The sequence below is a fragment of the Fundulus heteroclitus genome, chromosome 19 (genome assembly GCF_011125445.2).
Source record: "Fundulus heteroclitus isolate FHET01 chromosome 19, MU-UCD_Fhet_4.1, whole genome shotgun sequence".
Lineage (NCBI taxonomy): Eukaryota > Metazoa > Chordata > Actinopteri > Cyprinodontiformes > Fundulidae > Fundulus > Fundulus heteroclitus.
This window is the reverse complement of record NC_046379.1, coordinates 30,617,244-30,632,613: the sequence shown is the minus strand read 5'-3', so window position 1 is coordinate 30,632,613 and position 15,370 is coordinate 30,617,244. Positions and strand designations below refer to the sequence as shown.

The 15,370-nt window shown below is 44.1% G+C and overlaps 1 protein-coding gene across 1 annotated transcript; it reads right to left on the bottom strand.

Annotated features, from left to right (window-relative positions):
- Window positions 1-2,667: 2,667 nt before the first annotated feature.
- Window positions 2,668-14,294, bottom strand: atg14 (autophagy related 14). The gene is made up of 11 exons (XM_012854089.3): window positions 13,798-14,294; window positions 12,290-12,352; window positions 12,096-12,138; window positions 11,076-11,157; window positions 10,762-10,999; window positions 8,428-8,657; window positions 7,551-7,668; window positions 7,373-7,463; window positions 5,255-5,340; window positions 4,824-4,998; window positions 2,668-3,141 (listed from the first exon to the last, which is right to left on the bottom strand). The coding sequence occupies exons 1-11, from the start codon at window positions 14,073-14,075 to the stop codon at window positions 3,019-3,021; spliced, it is 1,527 nt and encodes a 508-aa protein (XP_012709543.1). The 5' UTR covers window positions 14,076-14,294; the 3' UTR covers window positions 2,668-3,018.
- Window positions 14,295-15,370: the final 1,076 nt, after the last annotated feature.

Here is a 15,370-nt window from a genome sequence, read left to right as displayed (position 1 = left end):
TTTACAAATGTTTGAAATTCTAAGTTGTTTATATTTTTGTTGCTAGTTTAAAATATTTTATATGAACAGGTTTTAAGGTTATCCATCCATCCATTCTCTAACCCTTGTGGGGTCGTGAGGGGTGCTGGTGTCTATCTCCAGCTGTCAATGGGCGAGAGGAGGGGTACACCCTGGACAGGTCGCCATTCTATAGCAGGGCAATTTTAAGGTTATTCTTTTGTCAAACCAAATACTAAAGCAATTTCATACACACACACACACACACACACACACATATATATCTATATATATATATATATATATATATATATATATATGACTGTGTGTGTGTGTGTGTGTGTTTGTGTCTGTTCTTGTACTTGCTGCTGAGTGAGAACACTTTTTGTTCATTTTACCACTTTTTTTCTGTGCTAGGGGTTAAGTTCAGGACTAAGGTATCAGTTAGGTTTGGGTTAGGTCATAGAAAGGCTTGAAAAAGAAAAAGTCAAGGCACAGTCCTCACTTTATATTTTAAACAAGAATGTGTGTGTGTGTGTGTGCACACCCTCTCACAATTTTAATTGAGTCACACAGCGGGGTGAAGACCTGAACTGTAAAGCTGAGAGAAAATGACAGGGATCAAACAGGACCCAGAACAATGTTACCGAACCAAAAGCTTAAGACTGACAAATCAAGACACGCTGATCAGAACATAGGAAAGAACAAAAAGAATCTTCTAAATATAAGTGACTAACAAAAAACAGCCCATGGATCGTGACAGCTGCCACCTGCAGCATGACTGGAGCAGGGAACTGGGAACAGTAAAGTATTAGGTTACAGTCCAAATCAAAAGTTGCATCTGTCTAAACTTTGGAAAAGTTAGAGTTGGATTCCTGCATATTTCCTGACGCTCTCTTCTCTCCAGTTCTGTCTGCTCAGGGGAAAAAAAAAATCTCCCTCTTGTTATCTTTATTATTGGTGATGGTCATGCTAACAGCCATGGCAATTATTGCACAATTCTAGGTCTCTTCTAATTGATTTTAATATTTTTTGACATTATGCTTTTTCTTTTATAATGACAGTACTTATACGCAAGCTTACTTTTAATGTTGGATACTGAATGCACTGTAAATTACAGAACTCAGATTAAGTATTTTTAAAACTAAAACTGCATAAACCAGCATATGGTCTCACAATGGGTCTGAGGATCTCATCTCTGTACCTAATGGCAGTCAGACTACCTCTGGCGAGCACATGGAGGGCTGCCTCCTCACACCATCACTGACCCACTGCTAAAGTGGTCATGCCTGAGGATGCTGCAGGCAGCAGAACGTTCTCCACAGCGTCTCCAGACTCTGTCACATGTGCTCAGTGTGAACCTGCTTTCATCTGTGAAGAGCACACAGCGCCAGTGGTGAATTTACCAATCTTGGTGTTTTCTGGCAAATGCCAAACGTCCTGCACGGTGTTGGGCTGTAAGCATAACTCCACCTGTGGACGTCCTCATGGAGTCTGTTTCTGATCGTTTGAGCAGACACATGCACATTTGTGGCCTGCTGGAGGTCATTCTGCAGGTTTCTGGCAGTGCTCCTCCTTGATGTACTGGCCTGTCTCCTGGTAGTGCTCCATGCTCTGGACACTTGCCACAGCTGGCATTGATGTCACCACCTGAAGAACCTGTCTCTTCTATGGGGGGGGGGGGGGGGGGGGGGGGGGTCTGTTCCATTTACACAACAGCAGGTGAAATTGATTCAATCAGTGTTGCTTCATAAGGGGACAGTTTGATTTCACAGAAGTCTGAGCAACTTACATTGTGTTAAGTGTTCCCTTTATTTTTTTGATATTATCTATCTTTGTTTTTCTAGAACAGAGGGGTAAGAATGATAACTGATTCCTTTCATTTTGAAAGGTCCAAGCCAGCAATGCTACCGTATTTCATGGGGTATGCATGAACTACAGGAACCCAGCGAAGGCTGGCCTGATGGTGGCTGGCAAAGTGGAGTCTTGCTTGACTTCAGTCTCAAGCCCGTGTTAGGTTACCTCGTGCTGTGTTCAATGTTGTGGGACAAAAGAGGTTCACACTTATGTGCGGTATGCTGTTAGATGTAGCTTGAATTCAGAGCTGCCAGCTGGGGTGGCAAGGCTTTCGTTTAGGGTGGGAGCTGCCACCCTGGTACACCCACCCATGATGACAGCACAGGAATACGTCTCTGAGTTTTGGTGAACAAGGCAAGGAATGGCAGGTCATCTCCCAGCAGGACATCATATGCCGATTCAAAAACCGCAACAGTCAACAGAAAAGCCTGGCTTCAATAGTAGCATCCGCAGTTGGGTAATCTTTCTGATATTCATGCACACAAGCAATTCTCATTAAAATCTCACTAACTTGGAATCTTTTTCACTTATTACCAAAATCAACACTGAAAAGTGCCGTTTTAAAGACAATGTGGTGAAACTTAGCACAGGGCAGTCACTGACCAGATTAGATTTCTGAGTTTCCAACCACCTGAGTGCTGGTCAGGGCTGATCCAGCTGGAAACCCGTCATTTCCGATCTGGTCCTCACAGCGCTCTTTAAGCAGCTCTATCTTTTCTGGCAAGCAGCGGGGAGACTTAAAACATCAAGCTTTGTTCCAAACACCAGAGCGAAGGGTGTATTACATGTAACACTAACACATAACCATACCAGTCCAGAAGAAAAACAAAACATTTTATTTTATTGAAGCCAAGAACAGATTGTGACATGATCCAAATGAACCAGGATAACCATCATAGACACCTGCTCATAGCATCAATAACAAGAACTGAAGCATTTCAACATGTTGGTGAACAGCTCCTGTCATCAAAACGCTCTATTTAAAGCTGCTGAGCAACTGATCAGTCTCATATATTAAGCGAGATCTTTCATTCTGATTATAATACAACAGTAGACAAAAAAAAAAAGCCTTATTGATAAAAACAATCCAAAGTCTGTTTTTGCTGATGTCGGAACTCCGGTCTGATCTGACCCCGGTCCAGATTCTCACATGGCGGTGTTGGATCAACGCTGGCCAGTGTAAGCTCGAAACCAGGAAGTGACCGAGGCAGCGGCAGATGAGATCATCCCTCCAGGGTTCCCTGACGGCTGGGAAACCTGCAGAGCACTCTGGGAAAGATCCATGGACTGCAGCAGGAGAAAGAAGAGAAAGGGTTTATCTGACATCCATCAAATATGACAAAGCTTAAACTTTTTTGCTAAAAAATAAAAAAGTGGCAATCCTTTTAATCTCTAGAGGTGCAAAGATGGAAGGTGATTTCAAAACTGTAACCTACAGCACTACATTTTATTTAGCGGTGTCAGGGTAGAGAGAGATGGAGACACTGGCACCAAAGTTTTTCATGCAACAAACCTTTAAAAACCCGATAATAATAGCTCATCATTATTATAACTAATAATAATAATGATATTTTGTCAAGTGTCAGTGGGGTAGGTTTGGGTCAGCAGACCGGCTCATTTAGGGCATCAGCTGATCCCCTCCTCTACGCCAGAACATTCCTTTTTTAATGAATTATTTTTATTTGATCCTGGGCATTTTTTGTAATTTTTCATTTTACAAAATGAAGCGTTTACGTTCATCTGAACACAGTGAGTCAGCAACGCCCAGTGGAGGAGCAAAAAAAAAAAAAAAAAAGCGATAAAGTAACTCTAACCCTGTAGATCTGGTAAACCCAAGCGGTCACTTTACTGCAGGTCGGTCTGCTGGCTCATCAATTGTCGCCATCTTGCTTTGTGATAGCTCCGTGTAGACAAGGCCCAGTATTAGATTCTGACGGTCTAATAACCTAAGGCAAAAATATCCCCTTTTATGCTGGGACATGGTATTATTATGGCTCTGAATGTGTTATTTTGAAATGTCTGCATTTAATAACAAAAAACAAGTTGTTTATTTTTAAACAATACATGGAACATAATAAATATGTATTAAAAATAAATAAGAACTGAATTCTTAGTAAATAAATAAATGGAGTCATTAATGCATCTTCATAGTCTACTTTAACATGAGTGTTCAAACTAAGGATTTCTGGCACCTAAAGAAATTAAGCTTTATCAATAAAATAAAAAAAGACACATTTAGGCCATGCTCCTAAAACTGACCCGGGATCAGTTCCTGCCTCAGGTCTTTTACCGCATGTCCTCCTCTCTCAAACCCCATTTCCTGTCAGCCTACTTTAAACAAAAACCCCAGAAAAAGAATATATTTTTGTCGCCTGCTCTATGTTGGGCAGTGTTCTTCCCCCAAGCTGTTTTCGTCCGTCTTGGTCGAAGTATGGTTTTAGATGTGAGATTCTGCATTTAGGCTATCCCTTAGGGAGCAGTGGGATGCGCCCAGGGAGCCTTCTGGTTCCAAGGGTCTTGCTCAGGGACCCAGAGTGGCAGTATGTGGGATTAGAACCTGGAAACTGTCCAGTATGGACAGGCCTGGCTCGAACCACTTAGCCACCCACTCCCCCTGGGTTGATATTTAACTCAATTTCTATTTCCTAGGACTGTGGTGAAACAGATTCATAAAAACGTGTTGATTCCTGAGATTTCTGGGGCAAAAAGAGAATTTTTCTGTATCCAAGGAATCCAGACAGAGTAAAAATAATGACAGAAACAACCAAGTTTCAGTTGTCGGGGTGGTGGGTCACCTTCTGTTCAGGTGCAATGTCTGCTGTTAGCAGTATGCCACAAAACTTTGTTTACACTTCATTATCACATATAGACCTGCCTGGAAAACCCAGCCCTCCACAGCACTGGTTCAGCACTGGTTCTGTCCGATAGGTCAGACAGAACGTCTCTGGGTTCAAACAGAGGGTCCTAACCTGAGAGGGGATGTCACAGAACCGGGGACTGGGCACTGTCTCCCAGTCCGTTCCCAGGTCCGTCTCCTCATCCGTCACCGCTTCATCTCCACTCTCCTCAGTCGGTCCTGATGCTTCTGGTTCAACAAACTCCATGGACTCCTCCAGGTCAGAGGTCACTTCAAACGGACCGGTCCTGCACCAAACACATAGAACCTCACCATGAAGTATGGTCATACTGTCAGCAGTTCTCTGATTGGCCAGTCCTACACACGTAAACCTGTTTACACAGTGAGGCTAGAAGAAGAAGAAGGCCTTTTAGCTTTCAGCTCTCCCCACCGTCCATGGAGCAGGAAAAGGACAACATGCTCTGCTATCGACACAAGCCTGATAAAGACCAGCCAGAGAACCTTTAAAGCCAGGACGTTTGTGCCCCACATCAGTCAACTCACCTGCCCAGGTTGTCGTTGTCAGGGGCAACCAGAAACATGATGTTCCTGAGAGTGTGATGAGGGTGAAGCTTTTCACTGTCGACATGCTGAATGCAAAGGAAATGTCAGGGGTTATAATCCGCAGTAGAAAACCACCATGGCTCCCCACCTCCCTTACTTCCTACACACTTCCAGAGTCAAACTAACATTTCTCTGTCAACTCTTCAGCCATTACCAGTCTGGCAAGAGATTTTTTTCTCAAATTCTACACTTTTCCAGATGCTGTAGGAGCTCAGTTAATCTTAAACATCTTCTCACATCAACAGCATCAAATAAGTAGCTTTTAAAGTCATAGAGGCATATTTAAAATTCAAATATACTTCACTGTTCCCAATGGGAATTGTCTATAAATGCATATTATAAAACAGTAATAAACAAAATCACGACTTTCGTTATTGTTTATGCAAGAATGTCTTGATTTTATTATTATAACATTTGTATTTTTGGTTTTATTTGTATTTATAGATTTATTTTCTTATTCTTTATCGTTTCTCTCAGATTTCTTTAAAGTCTAACGTCACACAGTAATGCTTAACAGCACCCCCACCCACCCTACTCTACTCTACTCTGGGTGGAAAGGGGCTTATGTCGAGCCACATCCAGCATTACTGCGAATAAATTAAATAAAACTGAAGTGGAAATGAACAGAAAATAACTTCGGCTCAGACACACAGAATCGAAGAATCTGTTTCTATCACATCCTTCAGTCAAAACCCAATAATCCAGAGAGTAACTTATTATTTACGTATTTTTCAGCTTCAATCATTTTCATATCATCATTATCTACGGTTGCATGATATAATCAAAACTCATATACTCCTTACTCTTCTCTTAACTGATCATCATCATGGTCTGAGCAGAAAATGTTTCTCACAGCCAGCATCCTCGCTCATCATGGTAAGAATGCACTTTTAACTTTTTTAATACTGTTAAAGTTTCATTGATTCTAATAATTTGGACTTGTGTCTAACTTAATTTTGTTTCTTTACAATTCAGGTTAAGACAACATTAAACAGAGGGCGGCCATCTTCAGGTAACAGGGATACATTCAGACAGGGGAGCCACCAGGCTGAAAACTCTTCTCATTGTAAAACCGTTTTCTAAAACACTTTTTATGCCTTGCTTTATTCATATGTGACTTTCATGAGTACTCGCTATATTTAGGACAGTGAGAGGACAAACAGACATTCTGCTCTCAGTGAGGCTCAGTGTTACAATATTTTCCTAAAAACCTGATAAACTGTAACCTGACGCCGCCAGATAGATTTGCTCCGCATATCCATCTGGAAACCTTCCGTTGAAGTAATTTTGGGAAGGGGCGAAAATACTGGTTAGCTGATTGGCCTATGTTGGTGATAGACGGGCCAAATGAACCAATCAGATTCGTCGTCGCTCTGTTACGAGCGACGACGAAAACACAACCACAAGCCAAGCTACTCTTGCTGCTGCAGGTAAAGGCTCGTTAGCTCAGCAAAGAAATACTCTGTAATTCCGATAAAACTTGCTTGATAGCCACGCTAACGCTAGTTTCATCGGCTGAAGCCGCCATGTTCTTTAGACTGAACTGTCACGCTTCCCGTTGCGTCACACCTCCACCCGCCTCAAAGCCAACGCTGATTGGACGTTCGTTTGGTGAACGGCTCCAAATTTTCTTTAACGGAGAGTAGCCAGACTGATCTGCGAGTGAAACCTTGAAAGCTCGCGAGATCAGGATGGTCTCACGAGGCTAGATAAACTGTACAAAAATGTCTAATTATATTAACTCTGCATCAGAGGACTGCAATAACTAGCAGGTGAGGCGTTTTTTTGGCAAACCTTTTCCTATTTCCAGCTCTGGGCTAAACATAAAAAAGATTAAACCAGACAAATTGTGTTTCGACTAAACGACTGATGTTGACAGATTGCTATGATGGCAGACATGGATCAGGGCGACGAATCACAACAGCTCTGATCCGTACAGATCAGCACATTTCTGGCCTTTAAAGGCCTGTCCTTTGTTTATAGTGGGAGGAAGCCCTCAGGTCAGAGCTGTTTACTCTTTGGATTCTCCAGTACTGCTCCCAGAGTATCGGGTCTGACCTGTGAGAAGCAGAGGTGGAGGGTGTTGGTGTTGAGCTTGTTTAGAGATCTGGTGAAGCGATGCCGGTTGAGATTCTCGCCGCAGAACTCGCTGAAGAAAGCACAGACACATCATCAGTTCACGCTCCGAGCCATCGGACTGGACTTAATGTGCCGGAGCGGCCAGGAGAAGTCCTACCTGTTGCAGAGCTTCTTGGGCAGGTTGACGTCCAGGATGTGGGAGAGGATGGTGACGAGCTGGGTGGCGTAGCACAGCGCAGCACTGATGGTGTGAGCTGGGTTAATGTGGTCCAGCTCTGCAGCGACACACAGGAAGGGCTCGCTTTAATCCAGAACCAAGTCAGGAGGTTTAACCCAAACATTCTGTGGGTCCTCAGAGGAGTCAAATGGCAGGAGTTTAAAAACCACTTGAAGGGACTGGGAGACGGCTCTCCATCTTTCTTTAGGTGACTGATTCAGAATGGATGAAGCTGAGAGCAGAATTTATTTCAGCTAGAATTCATTTAGCCGGAGAGCAATGTTAACATGACTTAGTCTAAATGTAAACCTACTGGAAATTCAATAATAAGTACACAAATCTGAACAGAGTCAGGTGCATCTTTTCCATCCACTCAGTTTTCCAGTAAGACGCTTGAAGCCAGCTTTGTGAACAGCCGGCGCGTTTGGCAACGACACTTTGTGGCTTAACCTCCAGCGACTGTCTGCTGGACAGCTGCACGGTCAGCAGTTTTCCTCATGATCAAGCCCATAAGATCAAATTTGTGTGTAAGGAAATCATTTTTCATTAATCTGACGTAATATTCTAATGGTCTGAGAAACAAAGTTTGGCTTTTTGTCAGTTTTATCTTATAACCATGTACCTGAAGGGCAATAAATCCTCTGTGGGGAATGAATCTACATAACAAGCCTAATTTTTAATGAACTTTTCAGCGGTACTCTAATGGCTCGTTTCCAACGGCGCTTTTTAATGTAGGGGCTCCATATGCGACACGTAGCAACAGGTCCGCTTTGGGCCCATCCTGGTGCCAGGCCAGCGCGGCTGACTTCCTCCTTACCTGGGCCTGGGCTGGTGCTCTTCTCCTCCACCCAGCTGTAGTAGGCGGAGCAGTCTCCGTTGCTGGGCAAAGCAACCGGCGCCCCCGTGATGCTGATGCTGGTCTCTCCGTTCTGGTCGTCCCAGATCCAGCGCCCGGACAGGTAGGTGGTTCTCCGGGCCTCCGCCAGCTCCGTCACCGTGCTGGAGGTCAGAGCGGGGTCGCAGTCTGCTGCCACATCAGCCGGGTCTCTGGGAGACAAACAAGGAAAGCAGTTGATGTGGGGACAGGCTGGATGACCCGTTATATCCTGTGGAAATACGTAGAACCACATTTTGTCCCCCACTGCTTATGACGTCTGCTGTATTTGGCCTTGGTGAGTTATCTGCTAGATATAGTTCTAGCTGCTGCACCTTAGACAGATCTGCCTCATCCAAAGCAAAAACCAACCTGCAAACCAGTGAGGAGAAAACATCTCAACCCAGAGCAACATGTAGTTTACTCAGCTCTGTACGTCAGGAACATGAAAGACAGAAAGGTTTTATATGTGGGACATGGAGGAACAGTGAGGAAGGTATGGATAGTGACCGCACAGAGAGAACGACGGAGGTGAGTGCAGTGGCGGCTGGCCAGTAGGGGGCGCTCGGGCGCTGCCCCCTTTAAATCGTTTAGATAATAAATGATTTCTGAACTGTAAAGTACTTAGAAATGTATTTATTCATACTGTGTGTCCAATAGACATGTTAGAATGTACTAAAATAGTAAATACATAATTCTATTTAATTGCTCACATTGTGCACACTTCCTCCTTTCCTATGTGCAGGGCGCCGGTCTAATGGGAGTGAATGTAGGCGCAGGAACTTGGGCAAGCACGTGATCTGAGGCTGACTTTTAATTGGTTATCTAGGGTTTTCCACAGGGCGCATAGCTCTCCGTCCCGGACACACCCATTCTGTTGTGTCATTACTGGTAGAGTGTCAGTACTGGCTCATTTTTTTAAAAACATTGTGTGATTGGACAATCCCCGATTCGACTCATTAGCGCAGCTGCAGTTCAATAGGTTGATTCAAGTTTAAGTTTGCAAAGTGGAGTAGTTTCAAAATGAGAGAAACTTCTCTTTTGTCTTTACAAAAAAATGCTTTTACAAAGCGTTCACTTGAAGAAAAAAACAGGATAAAGGAGCTTGGACCGGATCGTCTTAATTTACAAATTCAGCAGCAGGCAAGTGATCTCTCCACTCCATGGTTGGACAAAGCAGTGTAGGTAGTAGTCAGCCAGTGAAGAAGTGTTGGATACTCAGTGTAGAAGACCATGAAAGGATTGCTGCAGAGGTGAGTTGTTGTGGAAAATCACTGTTACACTGGTTTATAGTAATGTTATTTAATATATTAGGAAGATGTGCTTTGTAGTTAGAAATACCTTTAGTTGTGTCTATGCTGTGTAGGTATGTTGATATAATGTTTGTCAGCAAGATATTTTATTATTTAAGTTGTACTGAAGTTTATGGGTAATGGGGAATAAAACATTTGGTTACTGAATTTTGTATAATCTTGTCCCACAAAAATGCTGTAACACATTTCATAACACAGTCTTAAAAAATGGCAGCAAATGTTATTAAAATCAGGAAAACAATCTAGAAGTATTTTCAGAAACTGTCCCGCTCTTGAAGATCCTCATCACCACACCCATGACCACAGCAGAAGCTGAAAGGTGCTTTTCAACTCTGAAAAGAATCAAGACTTTTCTGAGAAACTCAATGACTCAGGACAGGCTGAATGCATTGGCCATGTTGTCAATGGAGAAAAGACTAGTCACAGAGATGACTGAATTTAACAAGAATATAATTGAGAAATTTGCTGGGCAGAAGGAAAGGAGGGCAAAATTCATGTTCAAATAGTGCTATTTTTAAGATTTGTTTTGTTTGTTTTTCATTTGTTTGTTTGTGTGCGCCCCCCTCAGTTTTTTTAGCACCAGCCGCCACTGAAATCATGTATGAGCAAAAATGAACAAAGGGTTGAAGAAAGGATCCGAGGAAGGAACCAAGGACTGGAGAAGGGAAGGAAGAATGGATGAAAGAAAGAATAAATAGAATGACAGACTGAAGCAAGAAAGGAAGAAATGACATAAGGAAGGATGAATGGTGGGGAATGGATGGATGGACAGATGGATAGAACATTTAGACAATGAGATAGAGAAAAGAGTCAGGAAATAAAGGTCTTTGCCTATATTTAATGTAGGAACCCTGAAGGAAAACAGAGAATAAAGGACCCCCCCCCCCCCCCACAGTGAGTGACAGTGAGAAGCATCCGCTGGTGAACATGTGAGCTGCTGCCTGTTGCTGCTGATCTTGCTGACCTGCTGCCTTGCTTCTCCTCTTGCATGGGGAAAATGTGCGTGGTGAGCTCCACGATGTGCTCTCGTCTCAGAGCCGCCAGCTGACCCAGTTTGCTCTGGTGCTCCCGGCTGCGCTTCTCCAACAGCTCCCCCAGACGCCGGTTGTGCCGCTCAATTTTGTCCCTTTTCTCCTGGTGCCGTCCTGCACGGCGCTGCAGCCGCTGCGCCTCCTCCTGAGAGCGGAGGAGGAGCTCCCGATCTGCAACCCAGGGAGTGGCTCAGGGAGGTACAGTTGACCAAATCACAATCCTCAGACCATGACTAAGGATACTCACCGCTCTTCACCTCCTTGTTGCCCCAGGCAACGGCCTCCTTCAGCTGCTCAATCTTCACCTTAAACAGCATGATTTTCCATTTCTGAGAGGAAAAAAGGAGAACTTGAGATCTGGGTCACTTCTGCTACCTTTGATCAAATCATTAATCTTGAAGTAGAAACGTTCCACTCAGCTTCTGACAGTGTGGAATATGCTGATTTTTAATTACTGACACATTAAAAATCTGCTGATATTATTCCTATTATTTATTTTTATTAAATGTAAGAATTTCCCCTCTATAAAAGCATCTAATCGGCACCACAAACTATAACGTGGGATTCATTTAGTTTAATTAAAGTCAGAGAAATGGATTTAGGGAGCAGAGCAGCATGATTTCAGGACAACATATAATTGCAATACTAAGGCTGAAAAGCATAGTTTATATCAGCTTCCATAAATATACCGCATTCCTCAGGTCTGGGTATCAAGGGATGCTGCATAGACGTCAACATCAACGTCATGATACCCAGACGCTTAAAACAAAAAAAACAAAACATCAAAGTATGGCCCCCCCAGCAATCATTTCCAGGTGTGATATAGCACACACTGACACGCCGGTGAATACTGTGATCAGGTCACAGTGCGACTCTAGAAGGGACGCATGCTTCGACTCGTAACGCTGGATCGTCTTCTGTTTTCCTGGCTTTCTGTTGGGTTTAAAACCAGAAAATAAACTGATGCACATTTTCCTCTTTCATGTGTTACAGCCATTGGGGGGAAAGAAACAGGTCAGACCTGTTAAAAAAGCCGAATATCTACACCAGCCTGGAAAAGCCTGGTTGATGCATCGCTACATACATAAGCAGTACATAAAAGTTCAGCTTCTTCTGTGCGAAAAAACACACACACACACACACACACACACACACACACACACACACACACACACACACACACACACACACACACACACACACACACACACACACACACACCGCCTCAGTTCCACTAAACATGTTAGAGCAACGGATGTGGCCTCACCATCTCATCAGCCTGCAGCCTCCTGCCCATCGCATGTAGGACTCTGTGAGAACAGATAACACCATATTTCATCTCTCTGTCACAACGTGGAAAAAGTTTCCTCTCAGAAGTTAAATTTTTTTAAATTCATTATTAAAGCTTCAAAGTGACAAAGAGCAGAAGACACATTGAGCCCTGGCTCCAGTCGGTCTTACCTCTCCTGCAGTTTTTCCTTCTCCTCTTTGAGCTTCTTTAGCCTCCCCAACTTCTCAGAGTATCTACGGAGACAAGCACAATCACCATGGCAACTCCCGTTTAAACAAAACTGTCCAGCGTACGACCCCCTGGAAAGGTCAGGACCTCTGGAGGTCACCAAAACGTCACGGAGGGCTGTGCTGTTTCGCTCCCACACAGAGGGAACATGGCAGCAGTATTCACACGCCAACATTTTTCGTAAAAACCACTGAAGTGGATTTTACGTCACAGACCAACAGAAAGTAGACCACAACTTTAAGGTGCAAGAAATCGGAAGCGTGTTTTTCTGTTTTTTTTAACAAATAAAAACTGAAACGTGTGGCCTGCATTCGCCCAGAGGGGCGCTCGAGTTATACGGGTCGTGTTTTGCGTATTTAATGCAAACTGTAATATAACCACTCAGAAGCTTTTGTTTAAAATTTGCATACAGGCTGCATAAATGACTTCATACTCAGTGTAACACATGTACGTGTGAGCTTCTATGGTCGACTCTTCCTTGTGGAAAGGAACGACTGACTGTCGCCTTACCCCGTAGCTCCACATCCTCCGGGCTGCGTTCCAGACCGTCTCCGTGAGTCTGTGGAGAGCAGCGGCTGCTACATCTGCCGTTATTCTGTCCAGAGCATGTGCAACCGTCGTCATTGCAAACAGAAAGCTAATTTATTTGGAGGAGATTCCTTATTTGGTGGAAAAAGAGTAGTTTGCTTCTGATATTGAAATTAAACTTAATTTTATTGTGAATATTAAAGAAAATGTATTTAATTTGTGGTTAACGACCTCTATTTAACCGCCATTTAACAAACAGGAGTTTGTTGCCGTTCTTTTTCCTGGCCGCTACAGTCGTGGAACATGACTCGGCCAGAGCCCGACGGACGGGAACGGAGCAGAAAACCGGAGCTGTTCCGTAACGGCGGTCCGTCGACAGCGCCGTCCGGAGAGGTGACGCAGGATGTGGAACCGCTCTCGTCAACATGACGTAGTTGCTCCGTCGGTCAGATGTGAATGGAACGGAGCAAGCACAGACGATGTGGATGTAGCATCTCATCAGCACAAAAACGGAAGAAACTAACAGCTGTATTGGTTTCTATTGTACCACAATGGCACACAGCAGAACTCAGTTTTAGAACCAGTAGCTTGTGAACATTTTCATGCTCTAGCTCTAGCAGCCAAAACAACAGGGAGCAGGTGGCAACTGGAAGGAATCGATGAATCTTAAATTTAAATAGTAGTACATCATCACTACTTGTGGCCACTTCATCTATTCTGCATTTGATTTTGGGTATATTTCACCATTTATGGTAAATTGGACCTTGGTTTATTTAAAGTTCTTTAAAAATAAAAAGGTGTGGCTAAGTGGGGGCCCCCCAAAAACATTCTGCTTAGGGCCCCCAAATGTCCCGGGTCGGCCCTGCCACCGTGGGCTTCTTCTGGACAGAAAAAGACAAGCAGTCCTCACAGGGAGCCTCACCTTTCGCTGTTCCTCCCGTCGAAGAACACGAAGTCTCCGGCCTGGACGCAGCGGGCACAGGTGAGCCTGCGGCGGGACGTGGTGCACAGAGGGCAGCGCTCCACCGCCACGTACAGACCCTCCGCTTCGTCCACAGACTCCACCATCACACAGCCCGGCGTGGAGGCGGCCGAGCAGAGCTGCTGGCGAGGAAGAGGAGGCTTAGCCGCAGCGGGCGACAGAGAGGATGAAGCAGCCCGGCCGGGGCCGAGCAGCGGAAGACCAGCCGGGCAAGTCATGGACGGGGACCGCTAAGCGAGGCTAAACTACAGTGTCACGGCTACGGAGCTCGGATTTCTCCCCGGAGTTCCCTTTGACGTTCTGCCTTTCCACCGTCACCCACGTCACATGTTCACAAACAGCCTTCGTGGGTCCCGAAGTAACCGTGGGGCCACGCAGCAAATGTTTTTGTTTTGCTTTTCTTCTTCGTCGTCTGCTTTGTGGGACGCTCTTAAACAACAAGCTGGCCCGCTTCTGCCACCTACTGGTGGGAGTGGGAAGACAACAGGTCTTGGGTTGATTTAAAATGAGCTCTTTCAACTGTGGTGGTGGTTGGAGGTCTTTTTGCAGTGAGCAGAGTCAGTCCTCCATACTATGGATCAATATAGAGCTGTTATTTTTGCTGTGATGTGTGGAGTAAACTGGTGTTCAAAGAAGTTCTATGGAATGCGTCCTCCATCCTCATATGACCTACTTATATCCTGTTTAATAAAGTAAATAAAGTTAAAATTTTAACTATTGACAGTAGTTTTGTTTGATAAAGGTAAGGAGAAAGCTGGATAAATTAATCTAGAGAAACTGTCTGTATTGGTTTGCAATATTTTACCCATTGATTTAAAAGTCATCATCAGCTAATTAACTAATTATCTGCTTTCTAAATGTCAAATCCAGCTAGGCAAGGCAAGGCAAATGTATTTATATAGCACAATTCAGTACAGAGACAATGCAAAGTGCTTTACATGATTAAAATATAGGAAAATAAAACAGAATAATAAAACAGCTAGGCTACTATTCTTACTTAATTTGACCTCTGTAACCAAAGTAAACAACAGTGGGGAGCCACATCCCCGTCGGATTCCACTTTCAATGCTCCAGAGCTGCACCTGACGCTGGCGTCCGTCAGTAAGCTGGTGATCCACTGTCAGGTGAAGGCTGGCACTGAGATGGGTGAGTTTATGGTGGAGGGTGTGTGGGTTGATGGTCGAGGTGAAGGCTCCAAACAGGATCCTGGCATATGTCCCTGGGTGGTCCACGATGAAGTATATACCCAAATTGGAGCAGTCAATCTGCCGACCCGTTTGTCCGGTAAGCAAACTGTAGAGGGTCCAGCTTTTACTTTTTACAATGGCTATATTTTATCAACATCCTGGAGGTGTTGCTGTGGCAGGCGACTCTGGGTGAAACTTCAGGTAAATTAGTGGACGTTGGAGTAAAGAGGTTTATTTGTATGGTCAATGGACTGTATTGCAGATTGATTCCTGCAAAGATAAGCTGATAAAGTATTTAACTTTAACAAATGGGTTTTAAGCACCAG

Excerpts from the sequence above, each read along its gene's own strand:
- atg14 (XM_012854089.3), bottom strand. The coding sequence starts at position 14,075 with ATGACTTGCCCGGCTGGTCTTCCGCTGCTCGGCCCCGGCCGGGCTGCT. Across the intron at positions 12,139-12,289 it reads AAGGAAAAACTGCAGGAGAG|AGTCCTACATGCGATGGGCA; the intron begins GTAAGACCGACT and ends CTGTTCTCACAG. Across the intron at positions 8,658-10,761 it reads GAGGAGAAGCAAGGCAGCAG|AGACCCGGCTGATGTGGCAG; the intron begins GTCAGCAAGATC and ends TTTGTCTCCCAG.